General features: G+C 31.8%; 2 protein-coding genes across 3 annotated transcripts in view; one reads left to right on the top strand and one right to left on the bottom strand.

The window, feature by feature from the left end:
* The window catches only part of LOC145328087 (uncharacterized), a 633,740-nt gene that overhangs the window by 46,421 nt on the left and 562,035 nt on the right, over window positions 1-25,284 (top strand). The gene's annotated exons all lie outside the window — the stretch shown is intronic.
* On the bottom strand, window positions 16,666-19,732 carry LOC145328084 (uncharacterized). Its single transcript, XM_080171647.1, has 6 exons — window positions 19,300-19,732; window positions 18,986-19,052; window positions 18,510-18,558; window positions 18,039-18,254; window positions 17,502-17,766; window positions 16,666-17,130 (listed from the first exon to the last, which is right to left on the bottom strand). Exons 1-6 carry the CDS (start codon window positions 19,582-19,584, stop codon window positions 16,999-17,001), a joined length of 1,014 nt encoding a protein of 337 aa, XP_080027773.1. The 5' UTR covers window positions 19,585-19,732; the 3' UTR covers window positions 16,666-16,998.

Raw genomic sequence — 25,284 nt, 5'->3', positions numbered from 1 at the left:
AGACAATAGATAATAAATTGTCCTCCAATTATGATACAAAAAACTACCCCTGCTGTAAATCAAAATTATTGATAGCAAAGTTTAGATACTAAAGGTATGCACATGCACATCCCAATCAAAAGTCCCCAAAGCTTTAAAGCCAACGATTGCAGGAGAGTGTATGTGTAAAACTTTGGGGAAAAGTATAGATTGCAGTCCATTGTATTATCCCTACTAAAATTCTATAGATACATTTTACATCTTTTTCTATAGAATGTATACAGTATAGCATACCTAGAAGCAAACCCACTGCCCAAATAGAAATTAGTGGTAGGCAATCACTTACACATTTTAAAATTCTTTCGAGTGTTATAGTTTACTCCTATGTACATACATAGCAAAAGATAGATAATATGTAATGATGAAAGTAAAGCAAAAAAGGCACTAGTGCTGTAAAAATTGCTGCGGTACTTATTCTTTAATATAATGTATTTTGTGTCAGTGAAGACACACCAAACAGTTAGCAATTATCAGGCAATATTTTGTTGGGGTCTGTAATAGGATAATGTGAGATAATTTTATTTTACACACTATTTATAACAAAAATTTTAAACACTTCTTTAATTTGATACAAATTGTATTTCATTGACTTATCCCTACCTACCTGGTAGATTCCTAGTCAACCCCTATACTGATAAACAAAATAACTCCTTCTGCAGATTAAGATAATTGGTTGAAAAATATGTATGCTAAAAGTTAGTAACCAATTAATCTAAATAAAAGATCCATTTATTCTATCTAACGAATGAGATAACATGGAAAAGGCAAATAGCCTAAAACCTACCCAGTACCATCATAAAGCTTTTCCGAAACTGTAAATTATAAGGTCTGTCTGTTATACATAACTTAACCAACATACAGACACAATAAATTTGTTTAAACTTTTAGTCTGAAGTATATTGTATGTACAGACTAGATGAACTTTCAAAGTACATTTACATCTTAGTAACTACATATACTTTCTTATTACAGGAATGATATAAGCTTTTAAATAGTTTCATTATGTTCTTTTATTTCTCAAGCATATCAAACTTAGTTTACTTAAGTAATTGTAGTAAACTTTAAGCCCTTCCCCCCACCTCATACAAATAAAGATTGATTATATATTTCAAAATCATTTTTATTTAAATCATTTTTTCATTCTTGTTTTCAATTTGATGCAATGATTTTAGTGGTTAAGATAAAAAGAGAATGTAATCTAATTTTGGAAAGTAAAGTGTAACAAAATAACATAATCTGACGTGACAAAATAAAATAAGGTGCAAAGTAGCAATAGTATATATGAAATGAAAATGGTTGACATTTCTTATTTTAAGTCCAAGACTAAAGTAGTATTAAATTGTTATAGACTTTCTCAGGACCTATGCGAAGCTATAAAGCAAAAATACATCCTTCGTTACGGACAGGCAGAGATCCTGTTAATTATATAATAAGAATAATAAAAATAATTTGCTTATTAGAGTAAATTTTTGGTTCAAAGTTATTTTCACTGAAACAAACACAAACACTTTTTTACGTGTCAAAGAAAGAACTGAATCATTTTAGTAATAATATTTTGGGTGTGCCTTCATTTTCGCACATTATCACTTCCGCAGTCTCTCATAATCGCAAAAATACTTAATGTTAAAGAGAAAGATGCGGTCGTTCATACAGGAAGGGAGGGGACATTGGGCTGTTTATAACACTAGTCCTCAAAGTTTTATAATAAAGTTTTTCTTATTCGTATACTTATTTAAGTAAAACAGTAGAGGAAGAAAGGGTTAAATTACTTTATCTCCCCATCGCAACACCCTTGTGCAACCTTTCTATTGGGTCATTGAAAATCAACCAATGCAATGGTGTCACAGCCAAGTAGCAGAAAATATTTTAGAAGCAGACGAAAAAGGTCTTTGAAAAAGGAAGGGAGGTAGTTGTCTGTATATACATCTATACTATAGATCTGTAGTTGACTTTTATTGAGATTTGATTGGTTGGTAAATTGAGTTGCATGTCGAAACGTTTTAACCACCAATTGTAACCTACGAAAGGGATAATTTTGGATTTCGTCATTTGGTATGTACATCAATTTATCGACCATTGTCTTATCCATTTAGATTCCTGTTGTTCTGATAATATGATACATTTGCAGAAGTAATGGCACTCCTAATTTTCCATGCCCTTGGGCGTTTCAAAATGTTTTTGGGTACCCAAAAGGTTTGGTATCTATAAGATAGATATCTAGATAAAGGCAGTTCATAAGTAATTGGTTGTAATTTTGGATATTAGAGACACATAGAAAAAAAATATACAAAATGCTTGAATACATTTTATTTTTCCAAAGTCAAAACATAAATCTTATTTAAATCTGAAAGGATTCAAATTGTTAACTTTTATTTTCATGTTTTTTAATAAAAAGTGGTTACGGCTGACCTACTAACGAGGATAGTTATTTTACGCATCGTATTATAGACAGCTTTCAGCGGATATTAAAATAAAAATAAATATAAGATTAAAACTTATTTTGTTAACCATGAGGGGCTGAAGGCCTATAATTCAATATACCTTGAAAATTATACGTCGATGCTATACATGATTTTTCAGTATAGCTGAGAACCAGTTCCAATTCGGCGGATATTAATCGTTTTCGAAGACATACAGGAAAATTAGTGTAACGACATTATTATTATCAGCTTTAGGTTGATATATACATCTATATATACAGCTAGTTTGCCTATAAAGTAGTTTGACTAAAAGTAGGCATGTCTGTCCATTAGGGCTCTAAAGCACTCAATGTATATGATATTTATATATACTAGCGGCTTCGCCCCTAGCCTCTAGGGGCTTTGCCCCAAGAGGTTTGATCAAACCTATTTTTTGTATTTTAGATTTAAAATAAAATTTTTTTTTGGGGGGGGGGAAGTCGAATCCACTATTTCAATTTTAGTTTTAAAAAGAAAAAAATTGGGGGGGAGGGGTATTTTTCGTTTTTGGACACCCCCAACCCCCCCAAGAAAATAGTTATAAACCTTCCCGGGACCTATGAGTAGCTACCCTGTAAAGGAGAACTCGATCGGTTCAGCTGTTAGCGAGATCCTTTGCTACAAACAGACAAACAGACAGACATCGTTCTACTTTGTATTATAGATACATTGATGGTTAGATAATAATGGTGGTGAAATATAAAAACCGGCCGGTGAAAAATATTCTGACAAATAAATTGTTTATCTTAGCTAAAAAAAATTAACTTTTTTTTCTTGTTATACTAAAGTTACAGGCAGCCCGTCTTTGTGCATGTTCTCTAAGATCTTGTAAACGGCTAAACCTATATTTCCACAATTTTCAGAAAAAAAGATATAATATAACTTGGATGATGCACCAGATTTTCATGTACTCAGGTGATACTCGCAGCTGGCTAATAAACGCTATCCATATGCTTTTCCTGATTGATGAACCTGGCTAATAAATGAGGACCATTGTAGTAACCTAAATCCCCTAATTCCAGAGAGACATTATAAAAATAGCTTAAAAACTACCCCTTACCAAAGCAAACTATTCCTATATGACCGTTAACTGATGTTAAAGTTTATATTGGACCAAACTTTCAACTATTTTTATGACGGAAGATAATTTTTCGTACATTAACCTATCCCCAAATTGCGTATGCAAAACCTTTTTACTTTTTACCCTAAGCAATTAACAGCAAAAAGCCTACAGCATGTTTGCTTATTTTACCATTTACATATTTCTTTTCAATTTTAGGAGTGTTTTGTCAAAATTTAAGAGAGGTAGAATATATGCCTTTTTATAAACTTTTTGAGAGTTTTTGAGACATTAATGGTCAATCAGATAAAAAACATACATCCAACTTATTTTGTGTATAGAAAAAGAACATTAGATAAGTTTCCATTTATATTAAAATTATTTGTATGAAAGTTTTAGAGTCAGAGATTTGGAATAATCTTTTCTCGTATTCATTCGAATCCGGTGGATAAGAACCGGTTCTCATCCATACGAAAATACTATGCCTAGCATCGTATTATATCCAGCTTTCTACGAATAGAAAAATGTACAATCATAAGATTAAAACCAGTTTTTTTTTAGCCAGTGACTTCGGCACATGGGGGAAAAAACTGGTTTTAATCTCATATTTGTACTTTCTATATCCGCGGAAAGCTGTTTATAATACGATGCGAGAAATAACTCTCTCTCTCTCTCTCTCTCTCTCTCTCTCTCTCTCTCTCTCTCTCTCTCTCTCTCTCTCTCTCTCTCTCTCTCTCTCTCTCTCTCTCTCTCTCTCTCTCTCTCTCTCTCTCTCTCTCTTTCCGTCTCTCTTTTTACTGCCCTCTGAAAATCTGGTTTAAAGCAGATATTAAAGATAAATGTATGTTCTGTACTATGCTTAGACTTTCAGCAATCCTTATACTAAAGTAACAGGATGTCTGTGTGTCTGTCTGTGTGTGTGTCTGTACCGAAGGATCTCGCTAACCGCTGAACCGATCGGGTTCTCCTTAACAGGGTAGCTTCTCATATGTCCCGGGAAGGTTTATAACTATTTTGGGGGAGGGTACCACCACCCTCCCAAGAGAAATCGCCCCTAGAAAAATATTACCTCTCCCGAAAAAGAGACTTGAGCGAAACATAAACCAATTATTTCTCTAATTAGATATTTTAAATAAAAAAAAACATTAAAAGTGCCACTAGAGGCCTCTAGGGGCGTAGCCGCTAGTAAAGGAATATATAGAGGTCGCCTCTTATGTCAAAAAGGTTTGTCTGACTATTTTAAAATGAAAGCTTTAAAAACTTTATACTTTCCTTTTTGCAATAAAACGATAGAGGAGGAAGGGGTTAAATAACTATATGTCCCCATCCCACTTTTCAATTGGGTCTTTGAATTTCAGCTTATAGCGTTGACAATATTAACAATTTCAAGTTGTTACAAAACAGAAGAAAGTAATTTGCTAGCAGACAAAAAGGTCCCCAACACAGGATCCAGATATTTAACTGGATTATATATCTATACCATTTACTTTTACATTTATCATTTATTTATTAATTACAATTGCACTTCAGATCAATAGAAGTATATATAATCCTCTCTTGAACAAAGAAAAGTTAGGATTCTAGGAAAAATTGCGGATGGGGGAAGTGGATGTCGACACCCCCTTTGAAATAAAAATCATAAAGGCCTTGATGACAGTAGTTCGAAATCTCGGATTTTTTAAAACTTGTTTTGTCCCCCCCCTTATTTTTGTGCATTAACTGGTGTTTATACAAATGCGCCAATTTCAAATCCCCTACCTAAAATTTTTTTATAAAATTTTTTATTAAAACTCAAATTAAAAAGTAGAAAGGCGGTTGACTTATCCCCCTCCCACTTTAATAATACCTAAAGGCTTCTAGGGGGCGTTGCCCCTAGTCTATCTTAAAATAAAAGCTATATCTTGCATTATTTTTTTCAATTAGGTGTTTGAACACGAATTGCATATAGTAAAAATATTTTTCTTTTTTAATTGTTATCCTAATAAGATAAAAGTTATACTTAAAAATTGTTTTAATAGTTATCATTATATTTTGCATTTTTTAAAAAACACCAAAATTGACCAAAATATGCGTATATATTTTGTACTCACTTGCGTCATTTATATTTCAGATTTTATTTACCCGTCATCAAGGCCTTACATCCCCCCTTGTTGACCCTTTATGGTTTACATAACAGATCTATAGTATATATTTATTGTATATACAGACAACTACCTCCCTTCATTTTTCAAAGACCTCTTTCGTCTGCTTCTAAATAATTTTCTGCTACTTTGTTGTGTTAATATAAACGACACCATTGGTTGATTTTCAATGACCCCATAGAAAGGTTGCACAAGACAGTTGCGATGGGGAGATACAGTTATTTAAACCCTTTCTCCCTCTAGTGTTTTACTCTAATGTTCACAACCCCATGGTAAAACCCTGTGCACTGCTAACAAGAAATTACATAAAATATAAACGGGAAGGGAGTATAAACTATACCTCAAAATTAAAACTAGGAAAAACTCCTTTCCCCTTTTCTTCATCCCCTGCAATAATATACACCCCCATGTCAAAACTCTGTGCACGCCACTGTTTATATATTCCTTTATCTCTGATATGAGGTAATATATTCTATTCTCTCCCCTCTGGCAAAGCCTAGCTTTAATAATTTCTTTCCATATCTAGAAATTTGGTATTCATACAATGCAGTCTTACTTACAATCTTTTTAGCAGCAAACAAAAGTTTTTCTATCTTTCTAAATGGGTAGCTTTTTTTCTTAAAGGTCCATAAATAGCTCTTTTGAAGTTTGTGAAATCGTTTTATTTGTTTTTAACCTTGCAAGATGATTCCTGTAACATTAGGGTGAAATCCTAAAATGGAGGCAAAAGTGTAACAAAATGTCTATTAAACCATTTCTTACATGCTAATTTTTAAAAAAATAATCCTATTAACTGTATTCTAATAATTGAAATCTTCTTGGAGTTATGTATGTGAGCTGTCATTGAATTACTTGTTGAACGATTCTAAAAATTGACGGTTTTCATTTGCCTATTGACATTAACTTTTTGAAGAAAAAACGTAGCTTGATACTTATTTTAGGTTCGTTAACGTTAAGTAAGGGTAAGACGAACCTTGCAAAGATAGGTTCCAAAGGGATAGGCCTCTAACAATATTTAGGAACTGCTAGAAGTTATACATTGAATATTTAATATAAAGAATTTAATGATTTTTATTATCACCATGAATAAATTTAGCTCATTATTAATACACTAGAAATAAGTTCCATGGTATAAATAATTCTATTTGCTATTTTCTAAAATTTAACCACGCTGCAATGAAAGAACACTTTTAGACAGAAAATTTACTGCTTTGGACGTACTTTGCTTTAAGACAATAGTCAAAATGAGTTAATTAATGTTTCAATGTTTTTGAAATTCATAAATAACACAATTCATAGATTGTACTGAATTAAACATTCAATCCTAGTTTCCACTAAAATCCTTTAATGATTATTTGCAAAGATTTTACTTTTAACAGAATTATCAATCATTAACAATTATAGATAGTGCATTAAAAGATAAAAAAATGCACTAAAAAAAATAAAAACATTCAATGAACTCCGACTTCACGTTAAGAGGGTTTTCTTAAAATATAACATTTTTTAATAGCTAATTCAGTATTTTTGCGCTTTTTTAAATAGGCTGTAGCATTTTTAAACTTAATATGTAATATCGTATATTTTTTCCTTATTTAATTCCCCCCCCCCCCCAATTTTGAATTTAATTAATTTGAGGTAATCCTTCTCCTTAGCTTTCGAGTCTGACTGTATATCTTATGTAATTGGCAATAAAATTTGTTATTTTTTTCCTTTTTATCTTAGATAATAATTATAAAATCTGCAATGCTTAATGGATTTAATCGTCTTTGTTTACTAACTATTTTCTTGCTGTTTTCTGAAACTATATGGAAAACTTCTCAAATGACGTCTCGATGATACATAGATGCAACTTAAAGAAAATTGGCAAAAAAATAAGATAAACAAATATCATTTAAAGTTCAAAGTCGAACTAAATTTTAATTGGTCATTGATTAATTTCAGAAGAAAATTAACGGTCCCGAAAGTGAAAAGCAGCTATAGCCGCAATTCAATTTTTAGACAAACAAAGCTGGTTAACAACAATCCGCATGCAGATGGGCCTTTTTAAAAGCGAAGCTTTTCTATAATTAGGGTCGGTCCGTCCGTCCGTCCGTCCGAGATAGATAGCTTTTATTCGTTAATTTAGGCATGTTAGAATTGTCCTATCGATTTCAAACTTTGCATGATGATTCCTGTAGTAGTTAGGTACGATTTAGAAAGCGTAGCTACTCTATAATCATTACCAGAATGTCCGTACGTCCATTTTAAACATGTTGATTTTTCTAATTTTTAACTGCAAATTTAAATGTGATCTAATTATCCGTTTAATCTGATTTTTGGTATATTGATTCCTGGGACAACAAAGAACAATATTTTAAGCGAAGCAACTCTATAATCAAATCCTAAAAATGTAAGTATGTCCATAAACTCAATAAACATTATCCTGTATCAGGAAGTTTTTTAACAAATTTTCTTACAATTTTGCTTCGACTCTTATACTTTTATATTCTGATAATTCAGTTTAGACACTATACAAGTGCTAATGTCCGTTTGTCCTACCGTTTCAGTGCTTCGCTTTTATGGATGTTGTCATCCTTGTTTTTTTTATAGATGACATTGGTAGATAAATTTAGTGCTTATTTTTTTTACAAATTATAATGTTTTGGATTTGATATTAATTAGATCCTACACCAGATTATCATATACTTTAATAAAGAAAACTGTAGCTGGCTAAAATAACGATCCCACCTCCCTTTATTTTTTATCCCATTTCCTCCCCTCCTATTGGATGAACGAACTGTTCAATAAGTGATGTAAATGTTTTCAACCTAAAATGACGACAATTGTACCCCTGTCATAATATCCACATATATTCTATATCTGCATTTAAATTGTAGTAGAAATGAAATATTTGTTTTAACTTTAAAATAAAAATCAAATCAAAGTCCAAAAATAATATTTTAAAAGATAAAAGAACCTTTGCATAATTTTTTTTATGAAATAACTTGCTTGTTGTATAGCAACTATTCTTTAACTAGTTGGGTCTGTCTGTCTATCTGAATTATAAAACTATGTCACTCCCAAAAAGAAAGTAATTTAACGTGCTAGCTTTCAAAATTACTATCATAATTGAATTACTAAAAAGTTATTTCTTTCAAATAACATATTTTAATTAATTGATTTACTAAAAAGTTATTTCTTTCAAATAACATATTTCAGTTATAATTGATTTACTAAAAAGTTAGTTCTTTCAAATAACTTATTTTAATATTTTACTTCATATTGATTCACTGTTTTAATTTCATAATTTCTGTCTGTCGCTAAGGATCTCACTAATCGTTGAATCGATATGATTTTCGGTTACGTTGCAGCTTTTTATAAGTCCCGAGAAGGTTTATAGCTATTTTGGGGGAAAGTACCACAACCCTCACAAGAAAAATTTCCCCAGCTCGAAGAAAATGGGTTCCATTTTGAGTCTAAAATAAAAAATGGGAGCTCGAATTCAACCACCCACCACCTTAAGACTCCCTCGTAGCACCATTACAAAGTAGTAATTGCTGCGTTACTTATAAACACAGATGATCTTGTTATTTTGTTACATATATGCAATTCACTGTAATCTTCAAAAAGTTTCTTCACTAACTAAACCACAAAAACATTTAATTTATATACTTTACATTACAAGCAGGGTTGTCAAACAGAAAAAAAATAGAAACAAAATTACTCCATTTTTAGATTAAAATTATTGTTTAAGACTTGAATCAACTAAAAAGTGAAATTAATTAAAGTTTTAAGCCAGCGAATTAGATGGCATGTTAACTTTGGATACCATAATGATTTTCAGTCCATTGTCCCCTCCCTTTCTGAAGAATATAAGAAAAATGGCTGGTTGGTAGGGATATAGTAACTACACAAAAAAGTTCTTTGTCTCCACCATTTCCCCTGCTCAAAAATAAAAAATAAAAACAAACTTTTTTTGGCCACCCCTATTTGAAAAATAACATACAATTTATTTAACACACACACACACATAATTATGGACCCAATCATAAATGGAAATAGACTTTCTAGAAAAGTAAACAAAACATATAATAGTCCTGATTTCATTATACCCCTGTTTCAGAACCTTTGTCTAAATGTCCTAAATAAATACATATGTCGGCCCTATGTGTAAAAAAGCTTTGCTTTTAAAAAAAGAAACGGCATGATAAAAGTAACACATCTTAGATCTTAGCTGGCAAAATATGATAAATTATCGACTAGGTTTTTGATTAGATGTTCTTTTACATAAAGGAGCCAAAAAATGATTTTGATTCATAATTGATCTAAATTAGATTAAATTTCTCAATTAAAATTAAATTTTTATTTTTTTTAAATTGATAATTCCTAGAACAATACCCTCCCCCCCCCCTCTGTTTAAACCTTCTTCCCTCCAAATAAAAAGCTTGGACGTCCTTGGCAATAGACTTAATGTTTTAAGCAAAAAAGTGCTTTTTCATGATTAACTTTTATTTTGAGCTTTCGTTTTAAGGCTGATTTAATCCTTGTTTTTTTCACTATAATGAACATACTTTACTTTGGGTTTAACCCTGATTGAATCCTGTAACAATTAAGTATACAGTGATGAAAAAGGGATGCTTTAGGGCTTGGCCGGCTATATGCCGGTAATATATTAGTATAGGGTATTAAAAACAAATAAAAAAAACCTTAAATAATTTTTTTGAAGAAACAACTAAGTCAAAACATTTTTTGAGGGTTGGGGGGGGGGGAGGGGCGGATAAAGCTTTAACCCTTTACAGTCGGGCCCCTTGACGCACCTTAATCAGTTCTCAGTTCCTATTAGAGCTAGAGGGCTAAATTTTTTTGTGCAAGTCCCCAGTTTGATAATGAATTTCCGACCTTTTATAAGTCTAAGTCAATTTTCGCTTCCTTCACCCTTTTATTTAACAACCTTTGTTTTTAGGTCCTTTTTTACTTAAAAATTTCAAACGGCTGTAATTTTCTTATTTTTGAAGCTAGAAGAAAATTTTTTTCCCTGAAAATGTTTATCTTTATGTAAATTTTACATTAGAAATATCAAAATATAAATTTCATTGGCCGCAGCTGTACTTGGCAGCTGCCAGCCGCCGCAGTCGGCGGTCGGCGGGAAAACGGCGGCGGATCTTCATGAAATTTTATTACGTTATGTAGACATGTAAGAAAAGCTTAAGTTTAAAATTTGAAGTCTCTAAGTTAAAAATTGCGGCCACAGGAGCCTTTTAAAGATTTCTGGAGACCTGGAGGATCAGGACCTGCAGGATCATACCTGGAACCTGAAAGTGACTTGAACACCTGTATTTCATATAAGGATGTACTACTAGAGGATTTTTTAGTATTTTGGTATGATAAAATGCTTTGTTTTAGTCAAAAAAATATTTTTGCTCTTTACCTGGATGACCCTGCCAGGTTTGCTGGCATCCTGTGCCCGCCAGGATGGAGATATTCAAAAAATTCCAACTCTCAGTTATGTGTCATACCCATACTTAAAAAGTCAAGCAGTTTGGGCTCTTCATCTTTCACACACAGAAAATGAGATAGAAAAAACCGGATGGGGGGGCGTTCAACGCCCCCCCCCCCGACCGTTAAGGGTTAAGATTTTTGCGATTTCCAAAATCTTTTTAGGGGTTGGATTCAAATCACTTCCCCCCCTCCCACTCTTGGACTTCATTGAAAGAGATATAGATATGATGTTATAAATATTGAGAATAAAGAAAAAGAGACAAAGACAAACATATCACAAAGATAGCTAATGATAAAAATAAATATTTAAAGCAACGTGAACTTTGTCAAATATAAAGACAAACAAGGAAAGGGGCTTGACAGGATAAAGGTTCATTTATAAAAGACTAAAGACATGTGATAAAATTACCAAATGTAAAATTATTAAGAATGTAAACCATAAATTATATTTAAAGATTAGCTATTTAACACCCACTCCCCTGTCATAAGTTATATGTACATATATAATGATTATTTGTATGTAGATAGATAGAATTGCAAAATACAAGATATACTGTAGTGTGAGCTTACTTCCACGCATTAAAAATTGGGGGGGGGGGGGGGGGGGGTTCTAGAGGTGATTTCTCTTGGTATTAGTAACAATAAACCCTCCTAGGATCTATGAGAAGCTATATTGTAAAGGAGAACCATATCAGTTCAATTGCTCAAGGATTGTTTCTTTTTAATCATGTGGGTATGAAAATACGCGGTCGTGAAAACACGCTACAATATATTGGCTGCGGTCAATAAGGGGCAACTATAACTTGGCAGAGAGGAAATGGCATCTGATAAACATATTTTTAGCCAACAAAGTCAATATTCAAAATAGTAAAAAACCTTCCTTGGAACTATGAGAAGCTACATGTAGAGGAGAACCATATCGGTTCAGCGGTTAGCAAGATACTTTGATACACACAGACAGACTGACACACACAAACACACATATAGTCACTATGTTTTTTATATAAAAATAAGATAGCTTAATACCTTTGAAACGGCTGGATGGAAAGGTTTAAGTTTATTTGTCAAGTGAGAATTTTTTCCCCCAAAAAAAGAATCATCTAAAAAATGTAAAAACCTATAAAGTGGAGAGTAATAATTCGTATAATCTAAAAATTACTTGCAATAAATCAAAAAGGAAATGAAAGTGAATTTTGTTCAAAAAAATAAAAGGAAAAATGCAATTCAAACTATTGCAAACAAATATCTATCTGTGTATCTCACCAGAGATCATAAAGAATAAGGCAATGCACGATAAATTGATATACATCACAAATGATTTGGTTAATGGTTAAAAAGTTTGGGTAATAAAGCTATTCTAGAACTTTTAATAGAATATGGTTTGTTAGTTTGAAAGTTGAAAGAGTTGGCAATATTGGGTGCTTTCCCGCAAAGGGCCGGTCGTGCACTTATGCCTACTGGGGCCTTAACCCTGCGGGTCCTATATTTACGGTAGTCTAACACTGTGGAGCTACCCGATGCCGAATATAACTTAAGCAAAGCTGTCAAAAACTACAGTTAGAAATTATAATATTTTTTAAATCTAATGGTGATGCCCTCAGATTTTAGATGGAAAATCGGCCAATATTTTCAATTTAGTTTTAAGCGTAAAAAGTTACAAAAATGTTCTAGGGCCAATTTACCTTACAAAAAAACTTCGCTACAGATACACCGATAAACAAACTGTTACTTTTACATAAAAATTACTTCTAATATAAGGGTCATTTAAAAAAATAACCAATACAATTTATTTTGCAAGAGTGATAAGTATTACTAACAGAAACTAATTTCACGAGTCAACATGTTAAAATTACCTCTAAATAGGCCTATTTGTCTATTTGTAACGGTTGCAAAAAAGAATAAACAGGGATTCTCCAACTGGAAAAAAAATTTAATTCTACAATAGTCAACTTAGAGTCAAGCTTTTAGAGTTCTATGGGAGACTACCGGCGGTGCTCCAAGGTGCCTCTAGAGGTATTTCAAATTCAAACAGGGGAGGACAACGAAAAGTAAATCAATATCCCTCATTCCTAATCTATACATCTATAAATATGAATCTCGTTTATTAATTAGCTTCTTGCTTTTTGGAGCGAAATAATACTAAATATGTTTATAATAGTTATGTACATAATTGACAAAAAAACACACACTCCACTTTCTGACATATTTAAATCACACAGTAAAACAAGGAAACTTGACACCATGAGTACATTTGTTATTAGAAACCAATAGAAGAGTCATATATTTTATCAGTTCTTTCACTCAGAATGCCAATCAAGCAGTGAACCCTCACCCATCCTATTTTTGATAAAAAAAATAAGTGGTAAGTCGTTTATTTCATCTAAGCCCAATCACTGCAGGGGCCCAAACCCTTTGGAGCTACCCAGTACCTAATATAACCTAACCTAACTTGTTGTAAAAGATATAAACAAAAAAAGAAAGACTGCCCCTCCCACTGTTTTTCAAATGTTTCCAGTGCTCAATTAGGAACTTTGAGAGAATACACTATTTTAACCAGTTTCTCAGAGTTCTCTTATATAACTGCATTTAATCGCAATCCTATTCTAATTTTAAAGTCATAGACTTTTTAAAAGTATTTGATAAAAACTTTCACAGTTATCTGAAATACTATTTAGTTAAAATATATCAAAACCATTTAGTGGATTTTATAATAAACCTGTAGTTTAATTAATAATATATGAAATTTACATTTATACACAAGTAAATAATCATTCGATGCTTTAATAGGTAAAAAAGATCAATGAACCTATTCCCCTAATAAAACATTTTTGAAGCTTTTTGTACTATGTATTACCTTTCTCTCTTTGTTGACAAAAATCAGCTGTTTTATACATCTATATACAATATACATTATTTTACTTTATATGCTTATATAAGAAATGTACTTTGGTTCTTGGTATATTAAAATTGTTATAGTATCAATATATTTTATTAATTAAGCATAAATTCAAAATATTTGATTCTATACAATATCAACAATAAAAAAAGTATTCTGACTGATTAAGCCAGGTATGGACTCACAAGTAACTCACAGCAAACTAAAACAGAGAATGTAAAATTTTCTCAAATCATTCTGTTTCTATACAGGACATTGACTACAGTCGAGGGAGAAATATAAATTGCTGTTCCTTTGGTCTGTATAGCTTAAAAATCACAGTAGTATTACAGAGCATTGATACAATTAATGTTGTGTTACTGTACTAAAATATTGTCTTTAGAGGCAACTTCACAGTTTACACACAGACACACACACACAGAGTGTCTAATTCGGCGAGAACAACTTTTAGAGGCCGGGGTGGGGCGATCAAGGGGAAGAGAGGCTGGGAGATTAAAGAGGGGAGACATGGTTGGGGGATTAATTTTTGAAAGAGTGGGGGAATTTAAACAGAAAACTAGAACAATTTTGTTCATTTAAGAAATGCAAAGAAAAAAATTACAATAAAGATATTTTAAAGGACTTATGAAATAAAATTCTGTATATAAAAATACTATTAAGAAATGTATAGGGGGTGAGAAGATTTTTAGTGGTCATATAAAAAAATAGAGAGAGGTTAAGTTGTAAATTGACTTTTTATGAAGAAAAATCAGACAAAATCACAGCAAATAAAATCACATTTTTTTCCCAAAGTGATATATACAGAAGCTTCGCTACTTAAAAAGAGAAAGAAAATCAGCGTTAATTTTTTTGAAGGAGACAACTTTTTTTAACCGTACGTTCTATTAGACAAATAAAATCGTTATACTTTGTAGTATTAACTAGTGGCTGAGCACATAGGCGTCCAAGTGGGGGGGTAATGGGCCATTTGGCACCCCCAAACGATTTTGGGGGTGCCTACGGCACCCCTAAAATTTTTTGAACAATACCCCCCCCAAAAAAATTACCCCTACCTTGGGGGTGCCGTAGGCACCCCCAACGATTTTGGGGGGGGGGGTATTTACCCCCCCAAACCATTTTGGGGGGGGGGGGTAATTACCCCCCCATAATAAATGTTCTTTAACAAAAAATTTTGATCATGTTTTATTTGCTTGGGCCTTTATAAGGGCTAAAACCATCCCGGGGATCTATGATGTAATTGTAAAGCACTGAAGATTCCATAAAATAGATACCTAACTAAATTAAATATTTCATTAAATAATGAAAAAGAATTTCTATAGGCGATTTCTTTTGGGAGGATGTCAGGGTGTCTCAAAACTAGTTATAAAACTTACCAGGACCTATAAGACGCTTCACTTTAAAGTATAATCATATTGGTTCATTAGTTAGTGAGTTATTTATTGTATTTTTATGTTCTAAAGAATGAGATACTACTATATATTTGAATAGTAGTGGCGCCCTTAGCATCTAAGAACTCGTGTTTTCTAAAGGGTAAAAAGGGAGGAGAAAAATAGCCTAAAACCACTCAAAGGATTGACCTATAATAGTGTGGAACCATCATTGGATCTATGTGAAGCTTTCCTAAAAAGGAGAACTCAGTATTAAAAGTAATGAAATCTGAAGCTATAGTCAAATAAACCTTACTTACTACTTTATGTTATAGGATAGTACTTATTAACTTAATAGATTAGATAGGTGCTTTTTTTACATAATTAAATTACCCCCCCAAAAAATTTTACCCCCGGGGTAAATTAGTTTTGGGGGGGGGTAATTACCCCCCCAACAGATTTGGGGGGAGTATTTACCCCCCCCCCCCAACAGACTTTAGGAGGGGTAATTACACCCCCAATCAAATTTTACCCCCGGGGTAAAAATTTTGGGGGGGGTAAAAAAAATTTCGGTGCGCTTCGCGCGCCATTTTACCCCCCCCCCCCAAACACGAATTACCCCCCCCTAAAATTCCCCCCCCCAAAAAAAAAAAGCTTGGACGCCCCTGGCTGAGCACCTATATCTAGGAGCTCTGCTGAGCTGAAGACGAAGAAAGTCTCTCATTGGCGTCATAAAAATGAGGGACGAGGAGAGGAGGAGTGGGAAAGAAAACCCATAAAAAAAGAGATGGATAATCCTGCGTTTTAATGATGTAACATGCTGATTTTTTGAGGGACTTTTTTCGTCTTTAGCTCTGCTGTGCATGCGGGTGATTAGGTAAAACAGAAAATAAGTTAAAACCACCCCAAGAGTTGAATCTTATACAATTTAAAAAGACCAAAACCACCAAAGAACTTATATAAAGTTTCCTTTGAGAACTCAATCAACTCAAAGGTTTTCGAAATCTTAATTTCTACTGACAAAAAAAACAACCGGCTTTAATAACATGGCTAGTGTTCGTCCCTTCCCTAGCCTATAAGAAGAAAAAGAAGGGGGGGGGGGACGAGAAAAAGACTTAAACCACACTAATACAAGGATAAGGCATAAATAAAAATAAGTATTTTTCTTCTGACAAAAAAACGCATTACTTCATAATATAGGATAAGGAATAAAAACAAAAATAAATGATATTTTATAAATATGTATTTTATTAGAGTAATTGCTATGTACATACATTATAATAGACTTTATAAAAACAATATCACAAGTAACAAAACAATAATATTCAATTTTCAGGTACTAAATTTTTTCACCAAATTTTTGGAAAGTTTTTAGCAATCTTATGAGATAGATTTCAGTGCTTTTTTTTTTAGATAAATACGTTATTTTTGTGCAATATTCTTTGAATAAAAGCATCAATTCATTACAGCTTAGCAGTAACTAAATGTTTTTATAAGGTAGATATTCTACCCAATTGGCCATAAATCTTCACTAAATAATTTTGGAGCTACACTTCTTTCAATGCATTTCATGTTTAAAATGTTCATGTGGTTTCACATCAGTAAGATCTTCTTCTGTGATAGGCTTCTCCAGATCAAATGCAAATGTTTTGTTGTGCATGTCGGCATAGATTTCTCCCCACTTGTCATCCTGAAGATAATAGATATTTAATTTAAGGGTAATAAATACTAAAATTTACTTTAAATGTTCTATATGTTAATAAGTTTTAAACATATAGTTTCAGTTTATTGGGATAGGACGATGATTGTTAATATCTTTACTTTCTATAATTAAATCGTGGCAAGCGAATGGCCGAACAAGTTTTTAAACTTATGGGGACTCTGCACTAGTCTCTAGAGGAGCGATAAGGAGGTCAGCATAAAACCACCAAGATACATTTATAAAGCTTCACTTAATTAATACAGAAAGCCGTTTCTGATATCTTTAATTCAGACACAAAAAAACATTCTACTTTATTCATTTTTTGTTTTATTTATTTATCTTTTTTTCTATCTATTTACCTGTTTGATAAGACCCTGCCACATTTGTTGTATGGCCAGCTGAGCCGTCGGCAGCTCTAATAATTCTTGCAGTCCCTTCTTTCTCTTCCAATCCCTGTAGGCCTCTCCGTCAGCCCAAAAGCTCTTCAACCTTGGCAAAGCTAGAGCACCTAAATGGCCGCCATTAAAACGACGGCGCTGTTGCCGCAAAATTGCCTTTTCTTGCTTTAAGTGGCGGCTTTCTTGATGCAGCCGTTGTCTCATCTGTCGGCGGCTCTGCTGAGGCCTAAAAATTCAATTTCAATAAAAAAACATCAACAACAAATATTGTTAAACAAAAAAGGACATGGCTGTTCATAAAAAAAATGCTTACAAAAATTTCATAAAATATCCAAAGGCATAAAATAGTCAAAACCCATTTCAGGGCCAATGTGAAGCTTCCCTAATTAGTTATATTTATTAAGAAAGCTTAGGCTTAGGACTAAAACCGTCCTATTTTATATAATAGGATATAATTACGTCAATATCCATTTTTTAAACAAATTACTTTAAATTTACCTTAAAAATGTCGACAAGCTTTTTCTCTGTCGCATTTGCCCCTTCTTTTTCTGGCCCCTCTGTCTCCTCCTTCTTCCTCTCCCTCTACCTCCATTCTTGCGACCTGACGAAGGCCTTTGGCCTTTGCGTCCTCTCCCAGATTTTCGTCTGTTTTTCCTCCCGGATTTTCTGCCACCTTTTGATCTGCGCCGTGCTTGTTTCAGTTCTTTGTTTATTCTAAAATAGATATATTGTTAGGTATTTTTCATTGTGACTTTGCTTCATAACTAGAGTGGGTTTGTTTATATTTCTGTCTATTACAATAAGTTACACTTTAAATTTGAAAAGGATTTTTAAGGTTTTCATACAGTGTTTATTAAAATATTTTACTAGATACCTAATTGAACCACATTTTAGAAAAGAATATGTTTCTGTCTATATATCTATCTAACTTTTAATCTATCTTTCTGTATCTATCTATCTATAACATACCTTTCCATTTTACACATATCTCTTGTAATTGTAGCTTCTCTTTCCCTTCCTATATAATAGAAAAATATAAAAGGTTTCGTGATTTCAATATTTAGACAAGATTAATTAAATCCACATAATTACCCCATGTGTTAAATATTATCAATTAAAAAGCTTGGACATCACTAGCTTAGAACCAATCAAAATTTTATAATAGTTTCCAAAGAATTTGAGCATGAATAAGATAAAGTGATAATAATTTTTTTGGTATTAATTTACAGTGAAAATACTAAATGTTACTGTTGAAGTACTGGAATAGTTATTTCTCGCATCGTATTATAAACGGCTTTCCGCGGATATATAATGTAGAAAACTGGATATAATACGATGCTAGACATAGTTTTTTTCGTATGGATGAGAACCGGTTCCTATCCACCGGATTCGAATGAATACGAGAAAACATAATTATGGAACAAAAATTGAAAAAGGTTTCTTACCTACTAGATTAGGTTGAACAGCAGTGTACATAACTGTACAGTTAGGATTTACTTCGCCAATCTCCTCCTAAAAAGTGAACATATTTTTAAATGGATAAAATGAAAAAAATTATGGGAAAAATGTTTGTATGGAAACAATGATGGATAAAAAAATACCTATAACAATTACAAAAAAGGTGATTTGTGACTTTTTTCAAAGGGATAAAAAGTCAGAAAAATACCTAATCTAAAAAGCATATCAATTCTTGAACCATAAACATGAAATAGCCTAAAACCTCCCCGGGACTACTTTGTATAATAGGATAACAACTAACCTCATTCAAAGCTTTCCCCATCCTCTCCAAATCATCCACAGTAATGGCAGACGTTAAGGCTGATTTTAGTAGGCTATCGCCGACTAAAAGTTTAGCACTACCATCCGCCGTTTTCTCGCCGACATCTGTATGTTGTGACCGTTTAGGCGTTGGGCCGGAAAATACAAAATGTCCGGCAACGGATAACAAAATTATGGATGTGGTTATCAGCATTATAATGCTGGTTATTATACAGCAAGGAGCTTTGATACAGCCAACCTTTTCCTCTAGGTTTGAGCGAGGCATTTATATAACTATGGTTTTAATCAAAGTCATACTAGTTTTAAGTAACTCTTTTTGATTTAATAATAAAAATATTCCAATATCACAATTTTATTTTTAGCTTGGCTAAACTTTATTAGAGTTTACTCTTTAGAAGATTTCACAAAACTAACCTTTATTAATTAAACGTATTATTTAGAAAACTTTAAAAATGGGAGGAGTTAAAATATATAAGCTTAGAACCTTTTTTTTTTGGGGGGGGGGGGGGTGATATAGGATCAGGATATTCGTAACCAATTGATTGAGGGTAAATTTTGGGGGAGGGGAAGGTGTTGGGTTTAACACCTAGTCACTTCCTAATTCTGACAAAAAGTTAAAAGTAGCTTTAATGGTGTTTATGTAAAATTATAAATGTTCAAAAAGTTAGGGAGGAAGGAGTTGACACCCCCTCCCCTCTCTCACAAAGAGCTCTAAACCTGCCCATGGCTAAAACAAACTTAACTGAAAAATACGATTTTGAGATCTTAGAGAACATATTACTTTTTTTAGTGTAGGATTTGAAAACAGATTTTTTTAATTGAAACAAATTTTATGCACTAAGCTGTGAATTTTGATTTATTTTTACAAAAATGTTAAGATGATTTTAAAAATGCATTTTTTAATTCATTTTTGTGCTCCGTCTTTAAACCCGACATCCTCCAAACCTTCATGCTACCTTTTAGGCTAATGGAAAACTTAATAAAATGTCAAAATTCTTGAAAAAAGATCATGCATGCAAATGAACAAAAGAATAGACAGGTAGTTTTTAAAAGTGAAGCTTTTCTATAATTATGGTCGGTCCGTACGTCCGTCCGAGACAGATAGCTTTTTTAGTTGATTTTGGTAAGTTAGAATTGTCCTATAGATTTCAAACTTTGCATGGTGATTTTTGTGGTAGTTAGATACGATTTAGAAAGCGTAAAGCGTAGCAACTCTATAATCATTACCAGAATGTCCGTACGTCCATTTTACGCATGTTGATTTTTCTAGTGATCTAATTATCTGATTGTTCTGATTTTTTGTATATTGATTCCTGGGACAACAAAGTACAATATTATAAGCAAAGCAACTCTATAATCATGTAATAAAATGTAAGTATTTCCATAAACATTATCCTGTATCTAGAAGTTTTTCAACAGATTTACTCACAATTTTGCTTTGACTCTTATTCATTTATATTCTGATTATTCAGTTCTGACGCTATACAAGTGTTAATGTCCGTTTGTCCTACCGTTTCAGAGCTTCGTTCTTATGGATGTTATCATCCTTGTTTTTAATGCAAAAGTAGAGAAAGGGAAGGCAGACAAACCCCGGACTAGACTTGAACTAAAAGACTATTTGCTAATTTTTATTAAATCATTCAAAATGCAGAAACACCTTACTCTTAAGAAGCTTAACTAATTCCTTAAAAGCCAAGGAGAATGGGTTTAGCATTAAGCGGTCGACTGCGCGTGAATAAGGAGGGGTTTCATAGAAAAGGGGAAGGTTACTGCAGCCGTAAGAACAAGGATATCGTTTTGAAATAAGGGGGGACAAACCAAAGAGTTAAATGGAATATTAAATATAGGATTACATTCTTTAAATATTTCTTATACATTAAAAATTAGACAATTCGACAATAGTTGAACAAAACGACCGACAAATTGTCTATTAAAAGTTTAAATATAAATCTATTTTAAAAGCTAAGCTTTTATACAATTAGGGTAGGTTCGTCCATAATTAATTGTTGATTTAGGAATGCCCTGTAGATTTAAACTTGTCATAATGATTCCTGAAACAGTAAAATCGTTTAAAATGTTGATTTTCGAAGCTAATTTTTGATTAGAAGAATAATAATTTCTAAAACAAATAGGCATTATTTTATAAACGTCTCAAAATGTAATTATGCCTCCTTTATCATGAATCTAAGTAATTTTGAGAAATATTTCCACAAAATTTTGTTTAGTCTTTAAGATTGAATGCGTCAATGTGTTTATCTTTCTGAATTCTTGAGTTTCGCTTTTATGGATATTTTTATCCTTATTTTTAAAGCTACATATTCCGGTCATGTAAAATCTTTTAAGACTAGGTATAAAGTAGGAGGAGACGAAAGGCGAAGATTTAAAGGTGTGGCAAGGTACCCATTGTGAAAACCAAAAAAGGAGGGGTTAAGAAGAATTGGGGGGGGGGGGTCTTTTTGCAAGATCCCCTAAAAAGGGATGGTAATAAAACCCATTATGTCTTCCATTTGACTTTTAAATCAAACATTTCACCTGAAACCCAAATTCTACTTCCTGGCTCTTTGTCCGTTTGATATATTCGTTTCCCATCAATTTTGGAACATTTCCTTAATTCAAAGGGGATGGATTTAAATGGGAGGAGAAATGTCCCTTCCTAAAACAGACAAACATACAGACAGCATATTTATTTTAGGGTTTTATTTATCTAGACTTTTGGGTTTTGAAAAATGTCTGTAATTTTGTCTATTATCCTCATAAGAAAGTAACAGAATGTCTATTTGTATATTTCTGTGTATTTTGCTAACCCCTTAACCGATATGGTTTTCCTTTACAGATAAGCTTTTTTCATTTTTGATGACAATACATGTGAAGTATTTCATGATTTTTTTGACAATTAATTAATTATTGATTTATGACCAAAGAACTTCTGCTTCTTAAATTACTTTTTGCGTCCATGATTAATTGTGATTCGCTAATTGGGCATTTTGTCATCCTTGTTTTTTTTTTATAAATTTTCTATTATAAAATATATGATAGTATTTGAGATTTAAAGTATAGTTAAAATTTGCAAAATGAACTGTCAGAAATTGCACTAAAACAATTATTTTTACATGTTCAATAGCAATATGATAACTGCTAGCAAATTTATCATTGACGAAGATCAACCTTATGTATAAAACGTCTCTGTAACGAAAGATTTTGTCATTAAATTGAATTATATGATGGTTCTCCATTACAATGAAGCTTCTTAAAGGTTTCAAAAAACAATTTTTAGGGAAGGAAAGTAGATATACAAAGACAATACATCAAGAATGACAACATCCATAAATATCGAAGTACAATAATCAAGAAGTAAAGAAAGTTTTATTTGAGTAAAAATCACAAAACCTCTCCTAGGTTTTTTTCTTAATGTTTAATTTTTTTTTTGCTCTATGAATGACAGGCCGACTAACCAAATAATTTAAATTTTAAATACTGGATGCTCTTTGAAACATCTTAATCTTAATATCAATTTTAGAAAGACGAAGATAGTCCCTCCTCATTTCCTCATTTTTATAACGTCATTACGTGACTTTCTTCGTCTTCAATCTCAGCCTTCTATCTTAAATGTAGCCGAGAAATTTTCAGCTTCACTATGAAAAAGGTCAGATAAATTAAGCAGTAAAGAAAATATAAACAGACAATCATAATGTTATATAAAATAAGTTTAAAATATTTTTTTTTAAATTTAAATCCTAATTTTTTAAAGAAAAACGATAACAGATCGATGATAACTTTTAAAGTAAAACAGTAGCTTAAGCGATAAAAGGATGGATAGATGGATAAATAGATAAATATATCAAAAAATAAATAGACAAGATAATGGATATATAGATAGATATAAATATAGTAAAAAAAATGAAGTAATAGATAGATACTAAATATGTAAAGTAAAGAGGAAACATAAAGAGTATTCCCCTCTGTGATATCCAGAAAATTAAGCGAAAATTTTACTTCACCTTAAATTAATATTTTTGTATTTTTAAAATTCTTAAACAGTCAATGATGATAACATCCATAAAAGCAAAGCTCTAAAATAGAAGGACAAACAAATATTAACACTTGTAGAGTGTCAGAACTGAATAAACTGAATATTAATGTAAAAGTCTAAACAAAATTGTAAGTAAATTTATAGGATAATTGATTAAATACATGCTGTTTAAGGACATACTGACATTTTTAGGACTTGATTATAAAGTTGCTTCGCTCATAGCATTATACCTTGTTGTAATAGGAATTAGTATAAAAAAATCAGATGAATAGTATAATTCTAACATACATAAATTTGTTGTCAAAAAAGTAAAAAATCAGTTTGTTTAAAATGGTCTTTTTGGTAGCGATTATAGAGTTGTTGCGCTTTCTAAGTCGTACCTATATGCTATATGCATGCAAAATTTGAAATGGATAGAACAATTTTAACTGGTTTAAATTGCATCACATTTTTAAGTGATAGGTTAAGTGACAAAAAATATACAAACAAACTATTTGATTGCACACCCTTTGTCTGGATATCCTAATCGTGCATCATAATGAATTGCACCTGTATTGGGCCAAGGATTTTTCCATACTCTTTCTATTAATGTCATAATTTTTAGTTATGACGCATTGTTACGTAAGATACAAACATACAAACATATACCTCGTATAGAGTCGCTTTGTTACTTAAACAAACTCCATAATTTTTGTTGAAACGTATGATAACTCCCTTTTGGCTCAATTTGATATAAATTATACTTTTTCTTTCAAGTTTAAACTTAAAGGCAAACATGGTAAATCTTTTCATCTTTTTTATATAATAAAGTTATAAGAATAGAGACATATAAAAGGGGGGAAGGGGGGGTCTACCCTCCAACACTAAATTGTTAAAATTTTTTGGGGATGTTTGTTTTAGATTTTTCTTGTGAGGGTTGTGGTACTTTCCCCCAAAATAGCTATAAACCTTCTCGGGACTTATAAAAAGCTACTACGTTACCGAGAATCATATCGGTTCAGTGGTTTTGTAAGATCCAACAGTACAAGACAGACATACACATAGACATCCAGTTACTTTTACATAAGGATTGATGAATGAAAAAGAATAACAAGTATTTTTTAGTGCAGCTACTCTATAATTACTGGGCATGTCAGAGAGACCGACTTCTAACGTTAGTTTTATTATTTTTTTTTGATATTTTACTATTTTCTTAAATTATCTGTTTAACTTTCTTCGTATTTTTATAAGCGAAGCTTTTCTATTATTAGGGTCGGTCCGTTAGTCCGATACGGATAGCTTTTTTCGTTAATTTAGGCATGTTTGAATTGTCCTATCGATTTCAAACTTTGCATGGTAATTCCTGTAGTAGTTAGGTACGATTTAGAAAGCGTAGCAACTCTATAATCATTACCAGAATGCCCGTACGTCTATTTTAAACATGTTTATTTTTCTACTTTTTTAATAAGAAATTTTTATGTGATCTAATTATCCGATTGATCTGATTTTTTGTATATTGATTCCTAGGACAACAAGTCCTAAAAATGTAAGTATGTCCATAAACATTATCCTGATCAAGCAGTTTTTCAACAAATTTACTAACAATTTTGCTTCGCCTCATATACATTTATATTCTGATTATTCAGTTCTGACACTATACATCATACATACAAGTGTTAATGTACGTTTGTCTTACCGTTTCAGTGCCTCGTTTTTATGGATGTCGTCATACTTGTTTTGATTATTATTTTTGATCTAATACGTCTCTAGTTTTTTCTCTCTATTCAATTTATGTCTTTGCTTTTTATGTCTACTTTTATTCAATGAAAATGTTTAAGATTCAACAATTTTTTTTCTATAATTTCTTTTTATTTTAAAATACAATTTATTTATTTTTAAATATAAAGTTACTAAATCTTTTTTTAAAAATCCATTAAAACAATAAAATACAAAATA

The sequence above is a fragment of the Acartia tonsa genome, chromosome 9 (assembly GCF_053477335.1).
Source record: "Acartia tonsa isolate MP-2025a chromosome 9, ASM5347733v1, whole genome shotgun sequence".
NCBI lineage: Eukaryota > Metazoa > Arthropoda > Copepoda > Calanoida > Acartiidae > Acartia > Acartia tonsa.
The sequence above is the reverse complement of the archived record's forward strand: the minus strand, read 5'-3'. Positions and strand labels throughout refer to the sequence as shown.

Bases quoted from the DNA above. Each gene is read 5' to 3' on its own strand.
- LOC145328084 (XM_080171647.1), bottom strand. From the start codon at position 19,584: ATGCCTCGCTCAAACCTAGAGGAAAAGGTTGGCTGTATCAAAGCTCCT. The intron at 18,559-18,985 runs GTAAGAAACCTT...TCTATTATATAG, and splicing joins TGTTCAACCTAATCTAGTAG to GAAGGGAAAGAGAAGCTACA. The intron at 17,131-17,501 runs GTAAATAGATAG...TATTATCTTCAG, and splicing joins GGCAGGGTCTTATCAAACAG to GATGACAAGTGGGGAGAAAT.